The 21,563-nt window shown below is 38.6% G+C and overlaps 1 protein-coding gene across 4 annotated transcripts in view; it reads right to left on the bottom strand.

Annotated features, from left to right (window-relative positions):
* IQSEC2 (IQ motif and Sec7 domain ArfGEF 2) overlaps window positions 1-21,563 on the bottom strand; it is a 575,830-nt gene that overhangs the window by 467,256 nt on the left and 87,011 nt on the right. Inside the window, exon 1 of one of the 4 annotated variants that reach the window (XM_044060596.1) lies at window positions 14,327-15,723. The exons of the other annotated variants lie outside the window; for them this stretch is intronic. Within the exon in view, the coding sequence (XP_043916531.1) occupies window positions 14,327-14,391 (65 nt within the window). The 5' untranslated portion in view covers window positions 14,392-15,723. Of the gene's footprint in view, window positions 1-14,326; window positions 15,724-21,563 lie in introns of those variants that run through there. 4 annotated transcript variants of the gene reach the window in all.

Raw genomic sequence — 21,563 nt, 5'->3', positions numbered from 1 at the left:
CAGCATATTATTTTCATTAATATCATACAATGTCGTGCAATACATGAAATACATGTAGAGAGATAAGAAAAACAGCAGGGTTCACCGGCATAAGCTCCCGCGTCCTACAAAAGTATAAACATGTCACATTTATTGAGTCTAACCACGATTCTCCAAAAACACAAACACATAAATTATTTTTCCTAAACATTTTGGCAAACAGAAAACTCTAATTTAATAACTTAATATTCCTAACAATGAATTCATTAAACAGACATCCTTTCTAAAGGATATGTTGAAATGCGTCCACCTGTAAACATTATTTCTCCTTCTCAAACCTCTCCTTCCAAAGCTTTATTATGCTTTCTGTGACCCATATTAATACCTAACATCTTAATTTTGTTGTCCTCTTGAAGTATATATTTTACATCTTTACAGTTCTTCCATGACATTAAGACCCAAACTGCCCTTTTTCAGTTCTGACAGTAATACTATTTGTCACTGTTCTTCATCCAGGAATTATTTTTTGTTACACAATCACATCATTTATGTAAACCAGTAAAGAAAGAAGTCTTAAATGAAAACTCAAACCCCACCTGTTTTGACCTATGTTTTACTTATAAGCGGAAACTACAGCATTCAAAACCAATATAACTAAGCTGCCACTTAAACTGCAACTACTTTTAATGCCATGATGCATACTTGCAGACCTTGTTTGATGAAATGGACTCTGGTCAGTTGTGTATGCAGATTTAGGTGTTGTCTTAAGTGTCTAATCCTGCTTTAACTTCAAAGCAAAGCATTTTATCTTCTATGGCACTTCTCCCTAATCTAGAACTTTCAGAAAAGAATATTTGGAGAAAAAAGGAGTTCAGACCGAATATGTGATTAAAAACACATTTCGCCAAATGGAATGAAGAGGTGTTTTTTTAAGGTACCCCCACCCGAAAGTGCAGAATGTCATACCCATTGTATCCCTGCTAGTAATACAATTAAATCTGGGGGGGGTCACTGAATGCTGAAAATAAGGATACCTTCCCCCTACGCACAAAAAAGAGGGTTTAGTTGTAAAGTGATATTCTAAATATATGAACTGTTTACTGAAGCTGAGCTTAATCTAGTCACCTTTGGGTTTTAGAAAAGCAGACTTCCCAGGGTATATTTTATTTTGTATATTTTGTAACCATATTTACTTGTTTATTTTATTTTATTTGTTTGTTAGCTAAGTAAATGAACTTGCCTAAAGGCCTTTTCAGACATGACACAAACTGAAGGAGCAACAGGAGCAGATATCATCAACAGAGAGAGACACACTACTAGTAGAATACATAATTTTCAAGTGATACTATCACAATATCATAATATGAGCAGATGGGACCTCACACTTTCAGTTACACTTCAGCCTGCTTTCTGATACAATGCTGTGTACTTACAGAGTTATGATGTACTAAGTGAAAATAGAATAACTGAAGAATGTCTTTTTAAGGTAGTGTGAAAGACATATAGGAACATTCCTGTCCAAGAAAATGAGAACTTTCCAGTGCTCCTTGCAAGGATTCCTGGAGCAGAATTTTTCTAGTTGTTTGTTGTGAATGGAGGTAAGCAGGTCTATCTGAGGTGTTCCCCACAGCTGGGTCAAATACTGGAAGATTCCCTGATTTAATTTCCATTTGTGAGGGTCTGTCCTGGTCCTGTTCAACTTGTCTGCCACAAAAGAGAAGCCTGTAGAGTGAGATTGTGCTGAACTGCTATATCTCAGGCTACCATGGCTAAACTGCACAGCGGGTATGATTTGGACACCCCATTTATGTACCACATCACTGGGGTGTTGTCTGGTTCACTTGTAAAGGTCCTGGGGATCACAGATTATTGAGAGAGTTGAGTGCATTTATTACTGCCAACATCTGTTTTTGATGTTTGTGTGTTTTTGTCGGTCTTTTTTTTTTTTCAAAGACCCCACACTTTTACCTCAAAGACACAGCTGTCCAAACAAAGTCTGAGGCATCTGTTGTAACAGACTTTAGTGGTGCTGGAATAGAGAACGAGAGACATGGATTCAGTTAAATATGCTCTCTCCAACAAAGTTGCCTTTTTACAAATCTAAAAACTAGAATATGAGAATTCAGGGGGTGTCGATGCTGGGACCATACAGATTTTAGGCAAAATTGAATGTTTTGAGAAGTCTGGTTAGAACAAATCATCATTATCATTACTCCTTGATTGAGTGGACTAGATTTAAATCTAGCTTTTAGTGGGAGAAAAGGTCTTTGAACTGGTGTATCCAGGACACACCCAAATAATACTATTCTTTGGGATGGAATTAGGTCAAATTTTTCAATGTTCTCTTGGAAACTCAGTCTGTGAAGGAAATCTTTTACACAGGCAATTTATACACTCAACATTTCTTCTTGTGGGCTGCAAGCTGGCTGTTAGGCATGTTGGAGGCTGTAATAAAAATATCCTAGGGTGAGGAAATTCCAGGTATAATAAATTGTAACATTTTTCAAATAAACTGGAATGTCATTTGATCCTATTGAAAATACTAATTCATTCCAGAGATGGTTTAATAAAAAGGAAAATTCTTCATTGGGAAAATCAGAAGAAATACTTTCTTTAGAATTAGAATTAGTTGCCTGAGGAGAAGTAACTGAAATTGTTCCCTCCAATTCTTTTCCTTGTTCATCACATTGGCAATCTTCACAAATAGAAGAATTTATTTTTCTCTCACCAGTAAAAGCAGAATGTGTAGGATAAGATCCTGAGTGAAGCCCGATAAATCATCCCTATCTAGAGTATCAGAGACAGGGGAATGCAAATGTTTAATGTAATTCTTCTTTTTCCAAGGAATATCGATAGAATCTGGGACATGACCGTGTGAAACAGATATCTTTGTCTGGCCAGGCAGAGAAGAAGTCTGCGCTCCTTCCTCCACAACTAACAAGACTGGTTCTCCCAAGCCCACTGAGGACACTCCAACAGCTGTAGAGGATGTGTCTAACACCCAGTCCATCGTGGCTGAAAAGACTACTCCACAGGAAACCATGGAAAAATATTTGTGGTCTAAGGAACACAAATGGTCACTGCAGAGTCACATATCCTTGGCTGAGATTGCTCAACTGGCAAAGGCTGTCTATTAATTTTTTTTTCCTAGTGTCCAGAGGAAGTAAGAACCTTGGAAACTATAATCTATTCCGTGGTTAAGCTGAGACTTGCAGGGGGGGGGGTGTTTTTGGATGTAAGCTGAGACAGAAACCTGAATCACAGTAAGCAATAGCTGGTAAAAGGCAAGTACCAAAAATTAATTTTTAAAATTACACAATGACAAGCACAAAATAAACTTAATCCAGCCCCCACCAAAATTTTCTAAAGTTATTATTAATAAAAGGTAAAGCAAACTTGCTAAAAACAAAAGTTTACACTTAAAACAGTAAATTAAAAACATAGTAGTTCATCTGATAAGACAGTCTCAGGACAGTCCAAAAAAAGAGTAAAACCTAGCAATAAACAATTATTCCACAAAATTACTGTTTTTCTCAAAGAGAAAAAAGTGGATTTTTTTCCCCTGAAAGGAACTTATCTGACCAGCAATGGAGATATACTAGCCAATCATTGAACCTCAAAAGTGTGCAAGTGGAGAGTTCTTCAGCAATAGGAAAGCTCTGAAGGGCTTGGTACCCAGACCTCTGATTTTTCCCCCTTGGCTACTCGAGTCATCAACCACCCAGGTACGTGGAAGGTACCCAAAAGCTTTGGAAGTTGGTTAGCCATTATGTCCTGTGCAGAATATAACCCATATAACTTAGGTTACTGTAACAGTGACATAATGAAGAACATCAGCAGTTTTCAAGGCTTCAAATATTGGCTGTCCAAGTCTTAGTCCTGTGTGAGACTCATTTTCCACTGTGATGCTTCCAGTATATTCTTTCAAGTCTTACTATATTGACTAAATTTTTTGCTTCCTCAATTGTGAGTTTCATGGCTCAATTCTGGTTTTCTTTTAGCATTTAAATTCTTGCTCTACAAGGGTTTAACTTATCATTTCAGGGAATGACTGAGATAAAATAGTGAAATCAGGAATACTCCAGCCATCAGAATTTAAGGATTCGTGAGGGCTTAATAAGAAAAGGCTGACTCCTTTCTTAAACAACATTCAGCTTTTGTGTTTAAATTTACACCAGTTTTGTTCACTGCATGGTATCTTCCATATAATTAGAGATGCTTATAAATGTTTTACAGTAAGAGGTTAGTGTGCTAGCTTCTGTAACTTTTCTTTCAATAACATCTATTGTTATTGATAATTAACTTTTGTGGTTGAGACTGGGTCACTTTTCTTCACTGTGTAGGATTTTCCATACAATTAGAGCTACATTTAAACTTTTTACAGTGACATATCAATGGTTAGCTTATAACACTTTTCTTCCCATAACATTCTTTGTTACTGAAATACATTGTAGTGGTAGCAGGCAGAGCTGTTCAGAGTAGGTAAAGTAAAAAAAAAAAGAAACATACATGGCAAATTATTTTAGTTAGTACTCACCATAAGTCAGGAGTCACAAGCAGCTCTAACATTTACTGGTGCCAAACACTAGTTATGCTTAAGCAAATATCTTTGTTAATAAATGATCTCATCAAATTACTGGTCTATTAACCCAAGCATCTCCAGTAAATGGGATGCCTCTGGTTTACCCACTGAAGCCATCTAGAAGCAAAAAAAAAAAAAAACAGTTTTAGTTCTGTGGCATGCTTCTTGAAAGTTTATGATCCTGTAGTCAGGGATCTGGGAACCTATGTCAACACTGAACTGTTCTTTCACCATGTATCCACTGTTGTAAGAAAGTCCTTTTTCATTGCAAAGCTTATATCTAAAGGTATTGTGTCCAGGTCCAGGGATGTAATAATGCCACTGTACTCCGCTCTCTTCAGGCTGATCATTGCATATAATGCCCCATTTGGTATGCCCCTTCAAACAATTGTCACAGCTGGGGCAATTGCAATCCTTTCTAATTAAAAAAAAAAATCAAGGGCCTAAATCATAAAATGATGCAGACCATCTGGAAGCCTTGCACCTCTTCTGAGTACCCTGCACACTACTGAGTTTTGACCCTTGAGTATACAGCCTCAACAGACCTTATCCTGTTAGACCTATTGCACATTTGCAAGTCCAATGTTAATGTGAACATCTACTCAAAGGATCTCAATCTCTTTTGGAACATGTTGAAAGAACATCTCTTCTATGGAACAGCCTTCCACTCCACATAAAAATAAAGTAATTTTCTTACTCTATTCAAATGTAATATGGATGAATGGATGTTCACCCCTGGTTTAGCACCCATGTCCCTCAAGGATAGGGGAAACAAGTAAATCTCTTAACGTTTCCTTGTTCTGCCCAGTGCCCACTCCCTGGGTAAAACAGAAGGGCTAAAAGCTACTATGGGAATGTAAAGCTAGGCTTAAAATCGTCACAGATGAGTAGCCTACTAAGTGCATCTCAACCTATTAACCATTGTTTGCACAGTAACCATTTCCATGTTTCACAGCATTACATGACACTATATCTAATTAGTTGGTATAAAAAAGATATTTGAAAATATTAGTACTTCTCCTATAACCCTGACAGTGTGGCAGAGCATTTGTTAATTACAAAATACTGCTTACTTTGATGACAAGACAAGTTGTAATGGCTCCGACTGAGTTTCTTTGTTTAGTAAAGTGCAATGCATTCTCTGGATCTCAGTGAAATAAGAATTTCATTCCCAATAACATTACATTTAAAAGATCTGCTAGAGAACAGAAGAAAAGAGAAAGAATCAGAAAACAGTTACCTTAAAATATAAAACGTGTTAATGGTGCTGTTATAACCATAGGTACATTTACAGATAGTTGAGATCAAATTGCTTGAGTGTCAACTACCTGAATCACAAAAAAATCACTGCCGTCACAATTCCTAAATGTGTGCTAGCACTGGTTCCTTTGTTGTGAGATATTTCTCCCTTCTTTGTATTTATGCAACCATGAGGTATCTATCATTATTCCAGGAGTGTGGGGTTAATCTGAGCATTTCATGATATAAATAACCCGTCATCTCCAAAAGGGATCAAGTAAATTGCTTTGTAACACCTAGAAAGACAGACCAACAAAAAATACCAGATATGTCTGCTTGTATTTTCAAAGCAGTAGAAAGAACAGGACTTTTTAATTGCTTTTGCTTGTGATCTCCAACTCTAAAGTTATTGGAACCAGAAGCAACTGCTGGCAAAATGGTACACAACTGAACAAAAATACTTAGAATGATATATTTTTTCCAGTTCTGCTAATAATTTTTTGAGGTACATCAGACCTAAACACCAAGGTACGTGTGTCACTGTGACTACACAAGTTTGAGTAGATCTTGCTGAGACGACGTTTAATGGTCAGACACAAGTAATCCAGTGTAAGATGGTGAAGACTGTCTCTGGTTTGAAATGCCATGTCTTAGAACAGGGATTTCAAACTCATGGCCCTTGGACCTCAAGCAGTCCTCACACCAGCATAATAATTGTAGATGAGGGAAGTAACTACACTACTTAAATTATTTTTGATTGGGGATTGTGACTCATGCCTCAATTTTCTAGTCCTCATAAAGCAAATGCAGCCAGCTCCATGACACAGATGAACAGAACCCTGAAGAGGACAGAGTGACCTAGGTTCCAGTGATTAGCCCTGGCCTGTTAGGGATAGCAAAGGAAGGGAGGAATGAGCAGTCACTGCTGGCTCATCCACTCAGAGTGAGGGTACGAATAGATCCCAGAAATGTGCACAACGGGAGGGCGAAGTCGATCAAGTGTTCTATGAAGACAAAATGTGTTCTATGCATGCACACAGCTGCACAAGGTTGCAAAGGTACACACTGCGACATACACAAATGTCCATGAGGTCCTTACTAGTGACCACTGCACACTTCAGCTTGGCCAAAACAGGACTGGGATGCTAGATGCAAGAAAACTAAAATTGTACTTCTATAGCCGGGGATGATGGACAACTCCCAGCTCTTGTCTCCTACTATTTGAGGAAAGACGCAACAAATTAAGTTCAAACATGGTACAGGGGTAGTGTGTAGGGGGGATACTTTCTTTTGACCTTACCGATTAATAAAATTCTAAGCAGTATGAATATGCCAGAATTGTGTTCCATATCTGCTATATACATCTTCCTAAGTCACTACTCATGAACTATGCCAGAATTGTGTTCCATATCTACTATAAACATCTGCTTAAATCACTACTCATGAACTGTAGTAAAATGTATAATAGTTATCAAAGCTCAGTCTTTCACATATATTCATTCCTTCTCAAGATATAAAACTGCAATGAGTCATTGAACCTTGGCAAATTTAATAAGCTTCTTCACCTTTTATGAGGAATGGTGTGCGCTGGAAGTCTGTCATTTCTTAATCCTACACTGTAGCATCTGAGGTGCCACCTTTATTCATTAGCTAATTTTAGTTCCTTCCATGATTTGGCATTCTGTATCACACCTCAGTTTTATTTTTATATCTGCATCATCAAGTTATTTTAAGTTTCATAATGTATAACAGCTTAGAACTTGTGAATAATTTCTGCTGGCATTTGAACTCTCTATAATGATCTTCAGTTTGATTCATATTTGTGGCACCTATATTAATAATGTAAAAGTTTTCTGGATCCTGTTGTAATTTTGTCATTTCTGGTAAACTTGGATCCATAGGATTTTCCTAAAAATGTGGTATATTTGTCACAGTGTGTCCATGCAGAAACTAAAAGTCAGTTAAATAATTAAGCAAAGTTTTGAACTATATTTTTTGTAGCCCCACACCTATCAATTGTCTAGCTCCAACCATCACTGTACCCATTTGCTCCTTATCACTTGGGTTAGAGAAGGTCATAGTGCGACAACCATTCTGGAAGCCATGAGAGCCTTTTATATTTCTGTCCCTCTACCCTCACCTGATGGCTGACTTGCACACTCACTGATGTGAGGGTCTGCCCTGCTCTCCTCAGTGAATGCACTAGTTCCACTACATAACCAGTGAAGGTTACCAGGCAGCAGTCTAATAAAATAAAAAAAATAGGAGTCATAAGTGCAGCTGCATATTTTTTCATAAATCATATATTTTATTGGAGTTAGGAGAAACAGGTTCTTTCTTCAAAGTAGCACCTAATGTTATCAGTTCCTTTTAAAAGAAGTTAAAGATATACTGTTTGAGTTTTGTCTGCATTTATGTTGTTTTCATTAGTATTATTCATTCTTCTGAAGTTAACAGCAAGCAAAGCAGAAAGGTGAAAGGGACAAGTGTGATATAAGTCCATTATTTTATTTACTTTTTGTATTTTGGGGACTGGATGATATCTAGTGAAGGAAGATTATTTTTTCAAGACTAATCCAACAAAGAGGTAGTTGTCAAAAATGCGAAAAAAAAAAATAATACTCTGCAGTAATAAGTGACAAGAGAGCACAGAGGTAACTTGCATAACAGTAAACGAAGGAGAGTAACCCAAGAACAAGCATTTTTTTTTCAGATTCCTTCTGCAATCAAGTCTTTCGAGATCCACAGTAGATATAACTTTCTCGTTAAAAAACGAAGACCTGAGTGACAGATTAGTGATGCATAAAAGATTTAATTACAGTAAACAAATGCATGGGGGGGGGTCCTGATCTCCACAGTCTATTTACATATGAAACTTTTCACAACACATACGTGTTTTGACAGTGTTTATGTTAAGCCTAGCTATAATTTAAATTGCCTTATAATCAGAAGGGGCCACCAAAATGTCACCTATGTGACCCCAGAGACAAATGCTGTAGACCAAATGTACAAACAGCAGGTTGCTGGAGGCAGCAAATGTTATTGTAAGCTGTAAGAAAGTTTGCCATAATTCAGTTAACTGGAAATTTTTTTTGCTTGTTTCTCATTTCATTCTGGATTATATCAGTCAGGAGAGTGGGGGAGGGGGGCATGGTCCCACTATCACGTACTCGAAAAACTGAAAACAGGATAACAAAATGACTTTATTAACTAATTTATTTTATTTATTTGCAGTTGGTTTACCAGGATAGTCCATTGGGCCAAAAGAACCCGTTTTCAATGGAGTCCTGGGGAGAAAAGCTCCCAAAACAATTAGCAAGGTTATAATAAGGTATTTAGTTTCAATTATACAATTCCTATGGACTTGGAAATACAGTAGACTAGTGTACAAACATATACAAATATTACAATCTTGTATCGCTGAAAACAATTTACAATATAGAAACTGAGAGGCTTTTACAACTTAGGGTGGGTTACACTGGAGATATCTTTCATACATTCAGGATGAGTAGCTTAATACAATCAAGAGAAAGGTATATGAGCTGACATAGAACCTTTCAATATAGAAACAGAGAACCTTTTCCATCAGAGGGTATATTTACACTTAGGTACCTTTAAGTATTCAGAAAAAGCTAATACAAGCAAGAGCAAGATCTATGAGTTTAGGAGAGTAAGTAGAAATTCTCATTATGAATAGGGGAGGAGAAGTGGAAATTCCCAGTATGAGGAGATTATGTTGGGTGGGAGCAGGAGCATTCCCACTGGGAAATTAGGTGTGAGTGAAGGGATTTTTTGAATGAGAAGTGATTTGTGATGGTACGAATAGATGGGGGTAAGGAGTTCCAGAGACGAGCAAGACTGTAAGATAAGAGATTTTTTCCAGGGGGACGAATTGGTTTATACAGTTCAATTAAGTTTTGGTTGTTAGATCTTAGAATTCTATCAGGGAGGTGCATTTTGAAGGTAGAGGAAAGGGATGGACAGAGGGAGGGATTGAAGATGAGTTTGTGTGCAAGAGTCAGTTGGACATAGGTGAGGTGATTGGGTAGTTCTAACCATTTTAGTTTGTGGAGAGCCGAACAGTGGTGTGAGGAGGACTTATGGGAGGTAGCAAACTTGGCAATTTTGTTATAGCAAGAGGAAAGTTGTGTTTTGAGAGAAGATTGTAGGTTAGTTAGTTAGTTACTAATACATATTTAAATACAATGCTGCAAGAAAAGCCATAAAGAACATTATATGGGCAACACAGTAGTGCAGTGGTTATCACTGCTATTCCATAGCACTTTGGTTTAGTTCCTGGTCATAGTGCCTTCTGTACAAAGACCATGTCCTTCCTATGTCTATCAATGTTTTCTCTCAGGTCTGAAATTTCCTTTCACATCCAAAAAACATGTTAATAGAGAAGTTGCTAAGCCTCCAAATCTTCTCAAAGGTATGTGTGTGCTCCCTACATTGGACTGGCTTCTTTTCTATGAATTAATGTATGCCTTATACCTATAACTGATGGGACAGGTTCTAGCTCCCATGCAAACATGAACATGATAAACCAGGTATCAGAAAAATGAATAAATTAAGCTGCTTCACAACTATGGCAGCCACACTGAAGCATCAAGATTATGATTTCTGATATCCCAGAATCTCTTTATTCAAAGATTAATTTATTTTTCTCTTTTTGATATTTTTAAATGTTTCTCAAAAAGGTATAACATACTCCTTTGTGGTTCTTTAAAGTACATCATGGAACAAAGTGTATATTTTCAGCATATCCTCAAATATAAGTTTGAACATTTTATATGGTACGTAATCCATCCCAAGGTATGGACTCATGTATTAAGATATGTGCGTGTATTATATTAGTACATATCTGCATCATGTATTCTCCTGTACAAACATTGTATACCAAGCTGTATGCTCATCAGTGTAGTGCACTACAACTTAGGGTTTATCACTTGTTTATGCTAACTGAAGATGCTACTTATTCAAGCACAGCAAAATTAATTTTCTTTTGTGTTGGTTGCCATTGTATTCTTATGAATGTATTGTGCAAGCAGTTATGCCAGGTTTATCCTTTCCTTCTCTCCCCTCCCTGCTTCATCCATTCAAGCTGTCCCAGTTCCTCTTTCCACTGTGGGATCTACCTGTTTCTCCTTACATCCTGGACCTCTCCAAGTGAGCTGAGGCTAGCATGGATCTTAAGGGCATCCTGGGGGATGATGCTGGCAACTGCGTCTGCTGCTGAGATGGTGTAATATTATGACCTACCCTTGTTTCACTATCTCGCAGCCCTGCATTTGTTGACAACATCTGAGGGCTACTCCCCGCTGTGGAACACGCCTCCCTTCAATGAGTGTCTTTGATGGATGCCTTCTCCTGGATGAGCATACCCATCCCTCCCTGCCAGTGCCTCACATGCCAGAGACTCTAACTAAACCCAGGTTACCTGGGCTGTAGTTAGCACTTTGTCTATGACAGTGCACTGGTGTTGTTTATCCTGTTCTTGTTCTAAATGCATTGCTTTTTGATAACTCTCAAAACTCAGTAGCAATATTTCCCCCCACCCTAGCCAATCCATGGGGCAGCCTCATTTGTTTTGAACTTGGATTAAAGACACAGAAAGACATCTGACTGGTGTGTCACTAGGACAAACATCTCTGGCCTCTTAGCGAACGATGGCTGACATATACACGGCTACTTAGAAAATAAGCATCTTGATTTTGTTTAGCTTTCTGGAGGGTTTGGGAGTGTCGCCACGTTCTTGTTACTGATTCCAAATTAATAATCCATTTGCAATGTAAATATTTAAATCTGTTTTTCTTTAACTAGCTGCAACATAAAACTTTGATTTTTTTTTTACTAGCTAAAACATGATCTAATTGAGTAAAAACACATTATGGACTTTTTAGATATGATTTTTCAACATTAAAAGACAGCACATATTGCATACCCCCAGCAGTATTTTAGTCTCACTTGCCCAGCACTTGATTTTTCCAAGGGCAATTGGCAAATAGATATCTCATTTCAAATAATTTTTAATGTAGTACCGTACCACAAAGATTTCTTTCTTTTTTTTTTCAGATTATTAGTAAAATTCAGAAACTCTGCCTTCCCGATGGTCGCAACAGTGCCACACAGAGTTTTCAACAAAACCATTTATAAACTTGTGTAAGATTTGTGCTGTTGTCCAGTGCATTTATGACCCCCTGACTTGATCCATAATTGTGTGCACATTAAAAGCATGCCTGACCTGATTACTATTGTTTGCCCTACAAATAACTAAAGCGTATCACTCAATTAAAATTCGCAGCACAAAAAATGTGATCTCATCTAGCATGCTTTGCTGATGTATAGGGTAGATGGTCATAGTGCTATGGAACAGCAACCCAAATTTGTTTTTGGTTCATCCCTTGGGGTCTGTATCATTAGAGCCACCTGCCATGGACTTCAGAGCCCCCGCGCATCCTACTGTTCCATTCTTGCTGGGGGCTACTGCAGTTGGGATCACCTTAGCATGATCTTTTGCTAGGTAGGTCTCATTCCAGATAAAAGGGCATCATCACTTACCAAGCCTTGGATTCTAAGTGACTGAGAAGAGGAAATGGATGCACTTGTCCCATCTTGCTGTAACTGGCTGTATGTTGTCTGCTTTTCCCTAATTGCCCAAAGTGCCAGATAATGTCGTGCCTGAGCTGGTACAGCATTATAGTGTGGGGGCGAACCTGACCTCCATAATGATGCAGACCACATAGCCTTCACCTGAACTCTACCTGGATTTGTACCTCTTGCCTCTCCTTGCCAACAGAGAGGCAATGGGTGTGCTCCCCATCATGTCTCCCTTTTATCTGTCCCCTCCCCCTGAGAAAGGCAAGCAGGGTCAGCTTCCTCCCTCCCCCACATCTGGTCCTCCAGTGGCCAAGCCACTAGCTGAGCCTAAATTGTCTGAGATGTATCTGGGCTTCATCCCTCTATGTCATACAGCTGATATGCTAAGAGAGGTTTTACTGTAACTATCTGTGGTGCTATCAAGACCAACAGAACAGGTATGGTTCTTGATTAATCTTTAGAAAGATGTCTTGAGGCACATTTTATGAATTTAATATGTCAGAATAAGGCTCCAATGATATAACTTTCAGTGTAGCTCTATCCCTGCACTGAGGACCATGAAATGTTTATTGGAACTAGTAGTTGAACCCATTCTGCCTTATCTACTGGTTATCACTTGTACATTTAAATCTGGTTAAGACAGCAGTGCTTACCACCATAAAAAAGAAATCCAAACAGACAGCTAAGCCAGCCCTGTGGACAAATGTCATAAAAACATCCTATCAAACTTCACCTGTTATCACCTAAACACTTGCTTCTGAATTGGCAAATGAGGAATATTAAACTCAGGCTTACTAATCACATAGGAGAATCGTTGCTGCTTTAGGAGTGGAGGATGGTATCCTTTCTTATTCTGCAACTGGCATAAAGAAGCATTCATATGGCAGAGGGGAAATATAGGTAACAAATACCCATGAGCAGAAACAGTTTTCATGCATGCTTCTGCATCTTTCCATGCAGTTTTGAAAGGAGAAAATGCAGGTAAGCCCAAAATGCAAAAAAAGGTTAGATGTTGGCACCTTGTCCTCTGCCACCACTACTGCTTGGTAAGTCACAAGGACAGTGGACTATATCTTACAATAAAGGCATTATCCAGAGTTCCACATACACTTAGACTGAAGAGAGAGTAGCAGGATAACTACTTCATATAACCATTTCTCAGGAGAGATGGCGTTATGGAGAGAGAGATAGAGAGAAGGGACAAAAACAGAAATATAAAAAAAAGATTTATTTGTTTACTGGAGGATATGCTATATCATTTGCTGTGAGGACATTGGTCCCTTTCTAGACCCTGCTGTGTTTACAGTATTTGCTCCTGCCAGAAAATAACTCTTCTGGTATGGTAATTCAACAGTCTCCCCAAATACAAGATTACAGAATGTATGCTAAGGGCTTTTAAACACATATCCATTCTTTTTTTTCTTATTTTCAAATGTAGCCCTTCAGCTAAAGTCACTTACAATGTTTGCAGCATTCTGACAAATGTTTTTTTTTTTTTGGATCAATCTTTGCATTCTTAACTTTATTTAAAAAAAAATCAGTTCAGGACAAGAGAGACACAATAGAATAACTGACTCAATAACAGTCTCAGGGTTGAGTCCAGTCTTTGCATCCTTAAACATGCAAAGTGCAAGTAATAGCAAAACTCATTCATTTTGTCTCCTGTTGCTTCGCTCCTCAAAATAAGAAATAAGATTAGAAGAATGGCCCGCAATACCCTGAAAAAAAACAAAACAAAACAGAATGCATACCAAATGGTTCTACTTGAAAAAACTTAAACAAATTAGACTCTCCTGTATTTTGTCTGCATCGTTATAATAAATGCTTGATGATAATTATACTCTGCTTTTTCTGAAAGACACAATGTGACACACGTATACCATGCATTTTCTGCAAGACACAGTATGACACCAGGCCTGAACTTACCAGTGTCTTAGTTTTTGTTGGAGAAGATTTTGGGTCTTCTCGGAGGTACAGTGCAAGCACCACATTGCTAAGATTTCTTTCCTCTGATTTCTTGCAGTGTAAACAAAGATATGAAGTGAGGAAGTTCTGGGTACAAATGAAAGGCTCAGCAATGTGTCTGCCAGAGGTCCATGTGTGTATGTGTTTGTTTCTTTCTCTTAGCCTGTTTTCTTCTCCTCTTAGGTCTGTTTTCCTTGCAGATTTTTCGCTTTTACAGCTGGCTGTCTGCGACAGTGACAGAACACTGCAGAAGGGGTCTTCCACTAACGAAACAACAACATACACACATGTGCGCGTGCACACACATACACATATGTGTCTCACCCTTTTCCCCCTCCACTGTTAGTATTTCAGCAGTCTGATGGTTTATTTGAAAACTGTGGGTTGCTGGGAGTGAGCAGTCAAGTATCTATATCCCTTTTTGATGAATGCCTTTGAATCCATCTGCATAAAAATGTCTGCACAGGATGGTGCCATATCAGAGAGTTCATGAAGAAAAAAGAGCAGGAACTTACTGCAATAATGGAAAAAAGCAAATGTAATCAATTTAAAGAAAAAGGAAAAAGAAATTGCTGGCTACTGACATGCAGATGTAGGGAAGAAATAGCAGGGACTACCAACAGCAAATGAAAGTTTCTCTGCTATAATTTTCATGAAACATGGAAATTGATCCTTCCTGTGTAATAGTCGCGACGATAGCCAGAAGGTTGTCCACTTTGCCAGTTCTGGATGGTTGAAACAGGCATGTTTTATTATTAATTTTAGTGATGTTCCTATTATTTTACAGTCTGTAGAAAATGAGGTAAAGTCAGTCTTTTAACTTATTAGTTTTATCTTTGTTATTAATGACATATCTTTTGCTCTTTCCTGCCAATAGCAATCAAGCAGATTTTAGGAACAATTTTGTACTTTAAAGTTATTGCAATCTCTGTCCCTGTTTTTTCTGGTTATACTTCATGGTAATAATTTCTGTTTTGCTCCCAGTTTCTGACCCTGTAATACATTTCAGCTTCTTCTCTTCCCTCTTTTTGTCTGTAGTTAAACAGAGATAACTGTCAAATATTCTGTGCATCGTTCTCTTTCCCCTTTTGTTGTCATGGTGACATCTGTACCCAAGTCAAAGGTCAAACCACAGCAGATATATTTGAATCCTTTGGGCTGGTGTCGAAGTCCTGATCTGGGATGTTTTTGCACTGCTTGCTGACTTTCATCCACTGTCTCTTCTCTCCTCCACAGCCATACTGGATCACTGTCTGTAAAGTCTCACTGAGAGTTCTATATTTACAAAAGCAAATAAAATTCTTCCAAGGATCCATCCATAGCTTTATTAAAACAAATATTTCTGCACTTTCTTTACACACTGGGGGAAGCTCAGTGATGCCAAATAAAGAATGCTGAAAACTGGCAACATCCCTAAAGGGATTGAGAATCCACTGAACTCAGTTGTCATGGAGACCAAAGGGGGGTGGGTGGAGGTGGGAGAAGATGCTGCGTTGCTATGACTCCCATGCAATGAGGATATTATAGGTAGAGGAAATGATAATATTGGGGGAGTGAGCTTGGTTACTATGGCTACAAAGGATGAGCTAAAGTAGCAGCTTACATCTGGATTGGACAAGCAGAGGTGGGAATGCAGCCAGCACTAGCGTCAGTATCATTCTAACATAGCACATGACTATGTGCAGCATGTCCTAGCAAACACCAGCGAGAAGGTGGCAGAGGTGCAGTGTTATTATTCTCACCACTCTAAGTGTCACTACAGCTAAATGCCATTACCACGGCTGTCTGCAGGAGGTATTAAAAGGCCAGAGAAAAACAGTAAGGCTAATTAGCTTGTTGTAAAACACAAACTTAAGGGCTCTCATTGCATTAAAGATTAATCACAACTGCACAAGATAAACAGTTACCTATCTGCACAACACTCTCTTTGCAGGGTTTACATGAAAACTTTCTGACACTACATTACTTAGCTTTCGTATTTGTCTTTTCGATTCAATTTACCAAGTATCAATCAATGTCGGCAATATGCAGGGTAGAGAGTTTATTCAATTTTTCATTCACAAATTTTAGCTCTGTGATTAAAGGTACCTATTCGCATACTCTAGGAAATGGCATAATTGATGCTGCTCTATCTATGCCCCTGTACAGTCTTTAAAACAGTCTCTCACAAGCAGTATATTCTCGGTTACAGACATGCCTTCTCTTTATTTTTTTCATAAATGCTAACCCTCTAAAATGAGAGCCACTAGAATGGCAAACAAAAAAAGTAAAAAACAACAGTAAAGTATTTACTTATTTACTGTATGATTATAACCAGCAGCTCATTAACTCAGTTGCCACAGGATCTCACTTTTCCTTCCCAGTTCTAACAACCCTTATCAGAGCATTGCTAATGGTAACTAGATGCAACAAATCCCATACCAGTTTCTTATGCAGTATGAGTCAACTGGAACAGCCCCCAAAAAATAAATGTACAAAAATGTTACGTGTAGAGGTGGGAGTGAAAGGATAAAAGAAGGCTTGATACATATGCCACACTAGGGCTATGCCCTGCTCGGGGAGTGTATACCAGAGCAGGTGAAGGTATATTATGTTAATACAGGTCTAGAGACCCTTGTATTTACTGCACAAAATGATCACCACATACAGGGTACTCTGACTTACCTTCTGTACACCTGTGTCTTACAAAGTCCTTTGAGTACTGTTGATCTACGTTTGGTTGGTTCAGAAGCTAATGCCTCAACTAACACATGTAACTTGCTCCAGGTCTGGTAAAAGATACTCGTATCCAGTGACCCTGCCCACATACATCTAAAAACTAATAAACATATGTTAATGGCGTATAACTTCTAGGGAAAAACAGGGAACCAAAAGTATCCATGATGGGCCACTGACTTTCGCCTATACACAAAAGGTATTATGTTGTTGTTTAAGGAATCATATGCACATTAGGTCACACAGCTGTTTTTTTTTTCGGAGTGGTGGCGGTGAATTTGATGCTCACCTCAAGTCCACTTATACTTCAAGAAAAAGAAAAAAAATACCTTATTGCACTATGCTGTAGGAAAAAGACAGAACAGAGTTTATACCATGCTTTCAAGCACTCAAGTCAGGCAGAATGAATTTTCTGTGCTGGAATGTGCTTTGTTTAGGAAACAAATAGTGAAAGGATGCGTGTGCATAATTGTGAAATGACAAAGATTGTCATGTAGCCCGGTGTTAAGTCTAATGGCTCCACATTCCACATGACAAGGAAGTGCCATTACTGTACACGGATGCATACGCAGGTAAGACAGAATATTATATGTAAAACTTTATACAATTTTATAAAGCTTAGGACCAAATAATATATTATAGAATGGTAAGAATGATGTTGTTATCTCTCAGCTCAGCTAATATGTGACTGGAGTCCTTGCTTATAGCACACCAGTATTTCCTAACCTGCTTCACAATGTAATACATCAGGAGCAGCACTTACAGTGCTGTAAATATACCAATGGTAAAAACATTTTAATATTTGGTAGTACAGCAGCGTTTAAACCATTTCTGCTGAATTATTTAACCTGCATCTTTATGAAACAGCCCATACAGAGCTTTAACTTTCACTTGCAATACTGACCACCTTTTGAGCTTCCTCTACATCTTTCATCCAGGTTGTCCACTTAGCCGTATACTCCTGTAGAAAACAATTCATTTTTTACTGTCTTCTTTTTGATCTATTTCTGTCACAATTCCTCTCACTGTGTAGTCATTTCTGTCTGCTTATCATCCTTACTGTGGGCTGGTATGCTGCTTCAAAGCAGCACCTATTACACTCAACTGGCAGCCAACCAGATACAAAATGTAATGTCACAGTTTACCGCTACCACCTCACCTGGTGATACTGTACAAAATGTAAGCGTTGGGGAAGGTGACCGATAAATACATATAGTACTAGAAAGTAAGATAGAAGATGAGTCGTTTGGATTCATATCAGGATGGAGTACAACCAACCCCATATCTGCAGTGAGACAGATAGCAGAGAAGAAGCTGGAGAGGAAGAAATAGTCCAAATGGGCATTCCTAGACTTGGAGAAAGCAGGTAAGAAGGTCACAAGAAAGCTGATTTGGGAAGTTCCTGTGATGATATGAAGTCCTGAAAACACTGACGGAATTAGTACAGGCTATGTACAAGGGCTCAATGACACAAGCATTATCTGTGTTAAGACTCTCAGAGAGGTTACCTGTGGGAGTGGGTGTACATCAAAGCTCAGCTCTGAGCCTACTGCCACTCATACTGGTGATGAACTGCATCAGCAAACAGGTCAGAGGGGACAGATCAACAAAGCTGCTGTATGCACTACAAGTAGACACTGAGTAGGAACTTCAGCAAATGACAGGGGACTGATATGCAAAACCAAAGCGACAAGGAGTGAAACCTGAGTACAGACAAGATGGTGGTCATATGGGCAAATGGGGGAATCAGAAGAAGCTGAAAACTGAGACAGAAGGGAAACAGTGGAACAAGTTAACAGCTTCAAGTATTTGTTAAGTGTGGTTGAGGAGAAGGGAAGTCTGAAAGAGGGTGTCAAAGCTAGAAGCAGTGGCTTTGCATCCAACAGGTAGAAAGTGCCAGGGATAGTACACAACAGAAGAGTGCCAAAGAAGCTGAAATGTAAGATGTACAAAGTAGTGATGTGACCTGTACTACAGAATCCTGAGCACTGAAGGTAGAGTAGCTAAAGAAGCTTGAGGTGTTGGAGATGAAATGCCTGAGATTGGCAGTAAGATATCCACAGTTAATCAGATACAGTAACGCAGACGTCATAGCAGAAGCTAAAGTAGCCTCAGTTGTAGAGAAAGTCAAGAAGAACAGATTACTTTGATTTAGTCATGTGATGGAAAGCAGACTGCTAATTGGAAAAAAGCAGATTTAGGTGAGACAGGAAGGAGATAAGAGGAACCAAAGATGCCCACTAAAACATGGATGGATTATGTGAGAGAAGACCTGCAATAAGTATGCCTGACTGTCAAAGAAGGTACAACCAGTGTCTCTATACTGAGAGAGGTGGTGACAGTTGATGCAACAGCCTGACCCCATGTAAAATGGGAAAAGGGGAATGATCTTAATGATTTATGTCTGCAGGTGAGAAAGTCAGTAGTCCATTCAGGTGATGTTTGGCTGCCTGCTAATTCCTAGAAATTGCATACCAACAATATGTGTACATTAGTTTCTGCAGGTATGAGCTTCTCTAATAATTGTGGGAACAGGTCCTGAACATGTGGTCTTTCAGCTTAGTTGGAGCAAGTTACATACATTAGCAGACCTGTTAGCTCCTGAAGCAACCAAACTGGGTTCAACAGTACTTGGTGGACTACTATAGCACAGCAAAGATGTACCAGGTGATCACAATGCCCTGTAGCTGAGTTTATCAGCTTAGTTTCCATAGAAACAACAGGAGATAACATATGTTATAAGGAATGTTAGTATGGCAATGACTGGTTTCCTGTGAGGAGAGTACCAGAGGAATGTATTATCCATGTGTTGTTTTGTCTATCCCTCCTTGTATGAAAGGCAGAAGAATTTGAATCAATGCCAGTCGGTCTTTGACTGCATCCACAAATGCTTGAGGTCTGCTGCTCATGGGTCCATATAAATCTAATTTTTGCACCAATGGGCTGATCATTATTATTATTATTTATTATTATTAATAAACACAGACATACTTCTACCTTCCACATTAACTCTTCCTTGACCTGAGTGTTTCTATCTCAGCCTACACACTGAAAGTATGTTAATACTTCTTCTCAAAGAAACACAAACAATAATTATGGCAGCAAATCATTACAACATCACCGATCTAGTCTGCCCTTCACTTACTGGATAAAGTGAACATCCAGCTTAACATATCACCCATATAAAGATGACCTTTTGCTTGTCCTATCCAAGTACTCTTGAATTTAGTGACCGTTTGTAAACCTGCTAACTTTTTTAAGAAGGATTTTTCAGTTCTCTACCACCCCTTCTGTAAAATAATAATTTTTTTAGAGTTCCCCTGAATTGCCTACCTTACATTCTTAGACCACCTCCTTTTTTTTCTTATTCAATCCTTTATTTATTTTTGTTTGTTCTTGCACTGTACCAACTTAGACTCCATGGATTCTACTGGGGTACTTAAAAGCTTTTACTATGTCCCCTCCCTGCCACTTTTACTTAAGGCTACACTTGTCATCTTCCTTTTTTTTTATTACACGGCTGCTGATGCAGACCATTTGTAGCAAAGGGTCTCCACGGAAGTGCCTCAGTCCTGTCTTTGTCTTTGCACTGTTGAGATAGCTGGGTAGTAACTCCATTTAGATCATAGCGTGTAGACCCAGAGACAAGGATGAATACAGCTTCTAGACTTTTTCAGGCAAGTCATCCCTCTGGTTTGATGGTGTAGTATAAATTAACGCTACATCTGCATTCAGTGCACAGCAGTGCCAGAACAACTGCTTTGCACAGTAAGACACACAAAATACAATCTGTTAGCCGTAGTGATCTGCACACTTACACTGGTGATACAGCTCACTACTACCATGGAGAATGCAGAAGGATGGAGTGTGCAAAGAGGTCTGTGCTGCAGCCTGCCATATAGATTCAGTGCCACCAAATATCTAAAGCATGATGGTTGTAGCAGATATGAAATGACTGTAGTAAGCCAACATTCATTTTGTTATGTAGTCCATACTCATGTGTCACTTTTGGCCAAACATTTTGTTCTGTCCATGATATTCTAAAACGCTGGCAATTTTCCGAGTAAAGATGGTGGATCACACTTAATTTGAACCAAAGACTGATTTTACTTTATAAAATGCATGCTATTTCACATTCTCTTATTCTTCAGCTTCTCAAGTTAATATAAGTAGTGTTTTACAAAGAGTCCCTGATAGCAGCTGATGATTTCTGGATTTGCCCCTGATTCTTGAGGTGAGAAGTTGACACTGATGCATAGCTGACTGCTTTGTAAATAGTTTTGATGAACACAGTTTGTACAAAGGATGCTATATAATATCATGCCATACTCTGTGTTCATTATGATTATTGCTGAGCCAGTAAACAGCTGGGGGATATAGCATACAAGAATGTACAGTGATTGCAAACATCTTTTCTAGTTAGATGACTTCTCAATATATAGATTGTATCATGGAGTCCCATTTCATCGCAGGGCCACTTGAG

The sequence above is a fragment of the Protopterus annectens genome, chromosome 1.part0, assembly GCF_019279795.1.
Source record: "Protopterus annectens isolate FY-2018-M chromosome 1.part0, PAN1.0, whole genome shotgun sequence".
In the NCBI taxonomy this organism is placed as follows: Eukaryota; Metazoa; Chordata; order Ceratodontiformes; family Protopteridae; genus Protopterus; species Protopterus annectens.
This window is presented reverse-complemented; position numbering and strand designations above follow the sequence as displayed.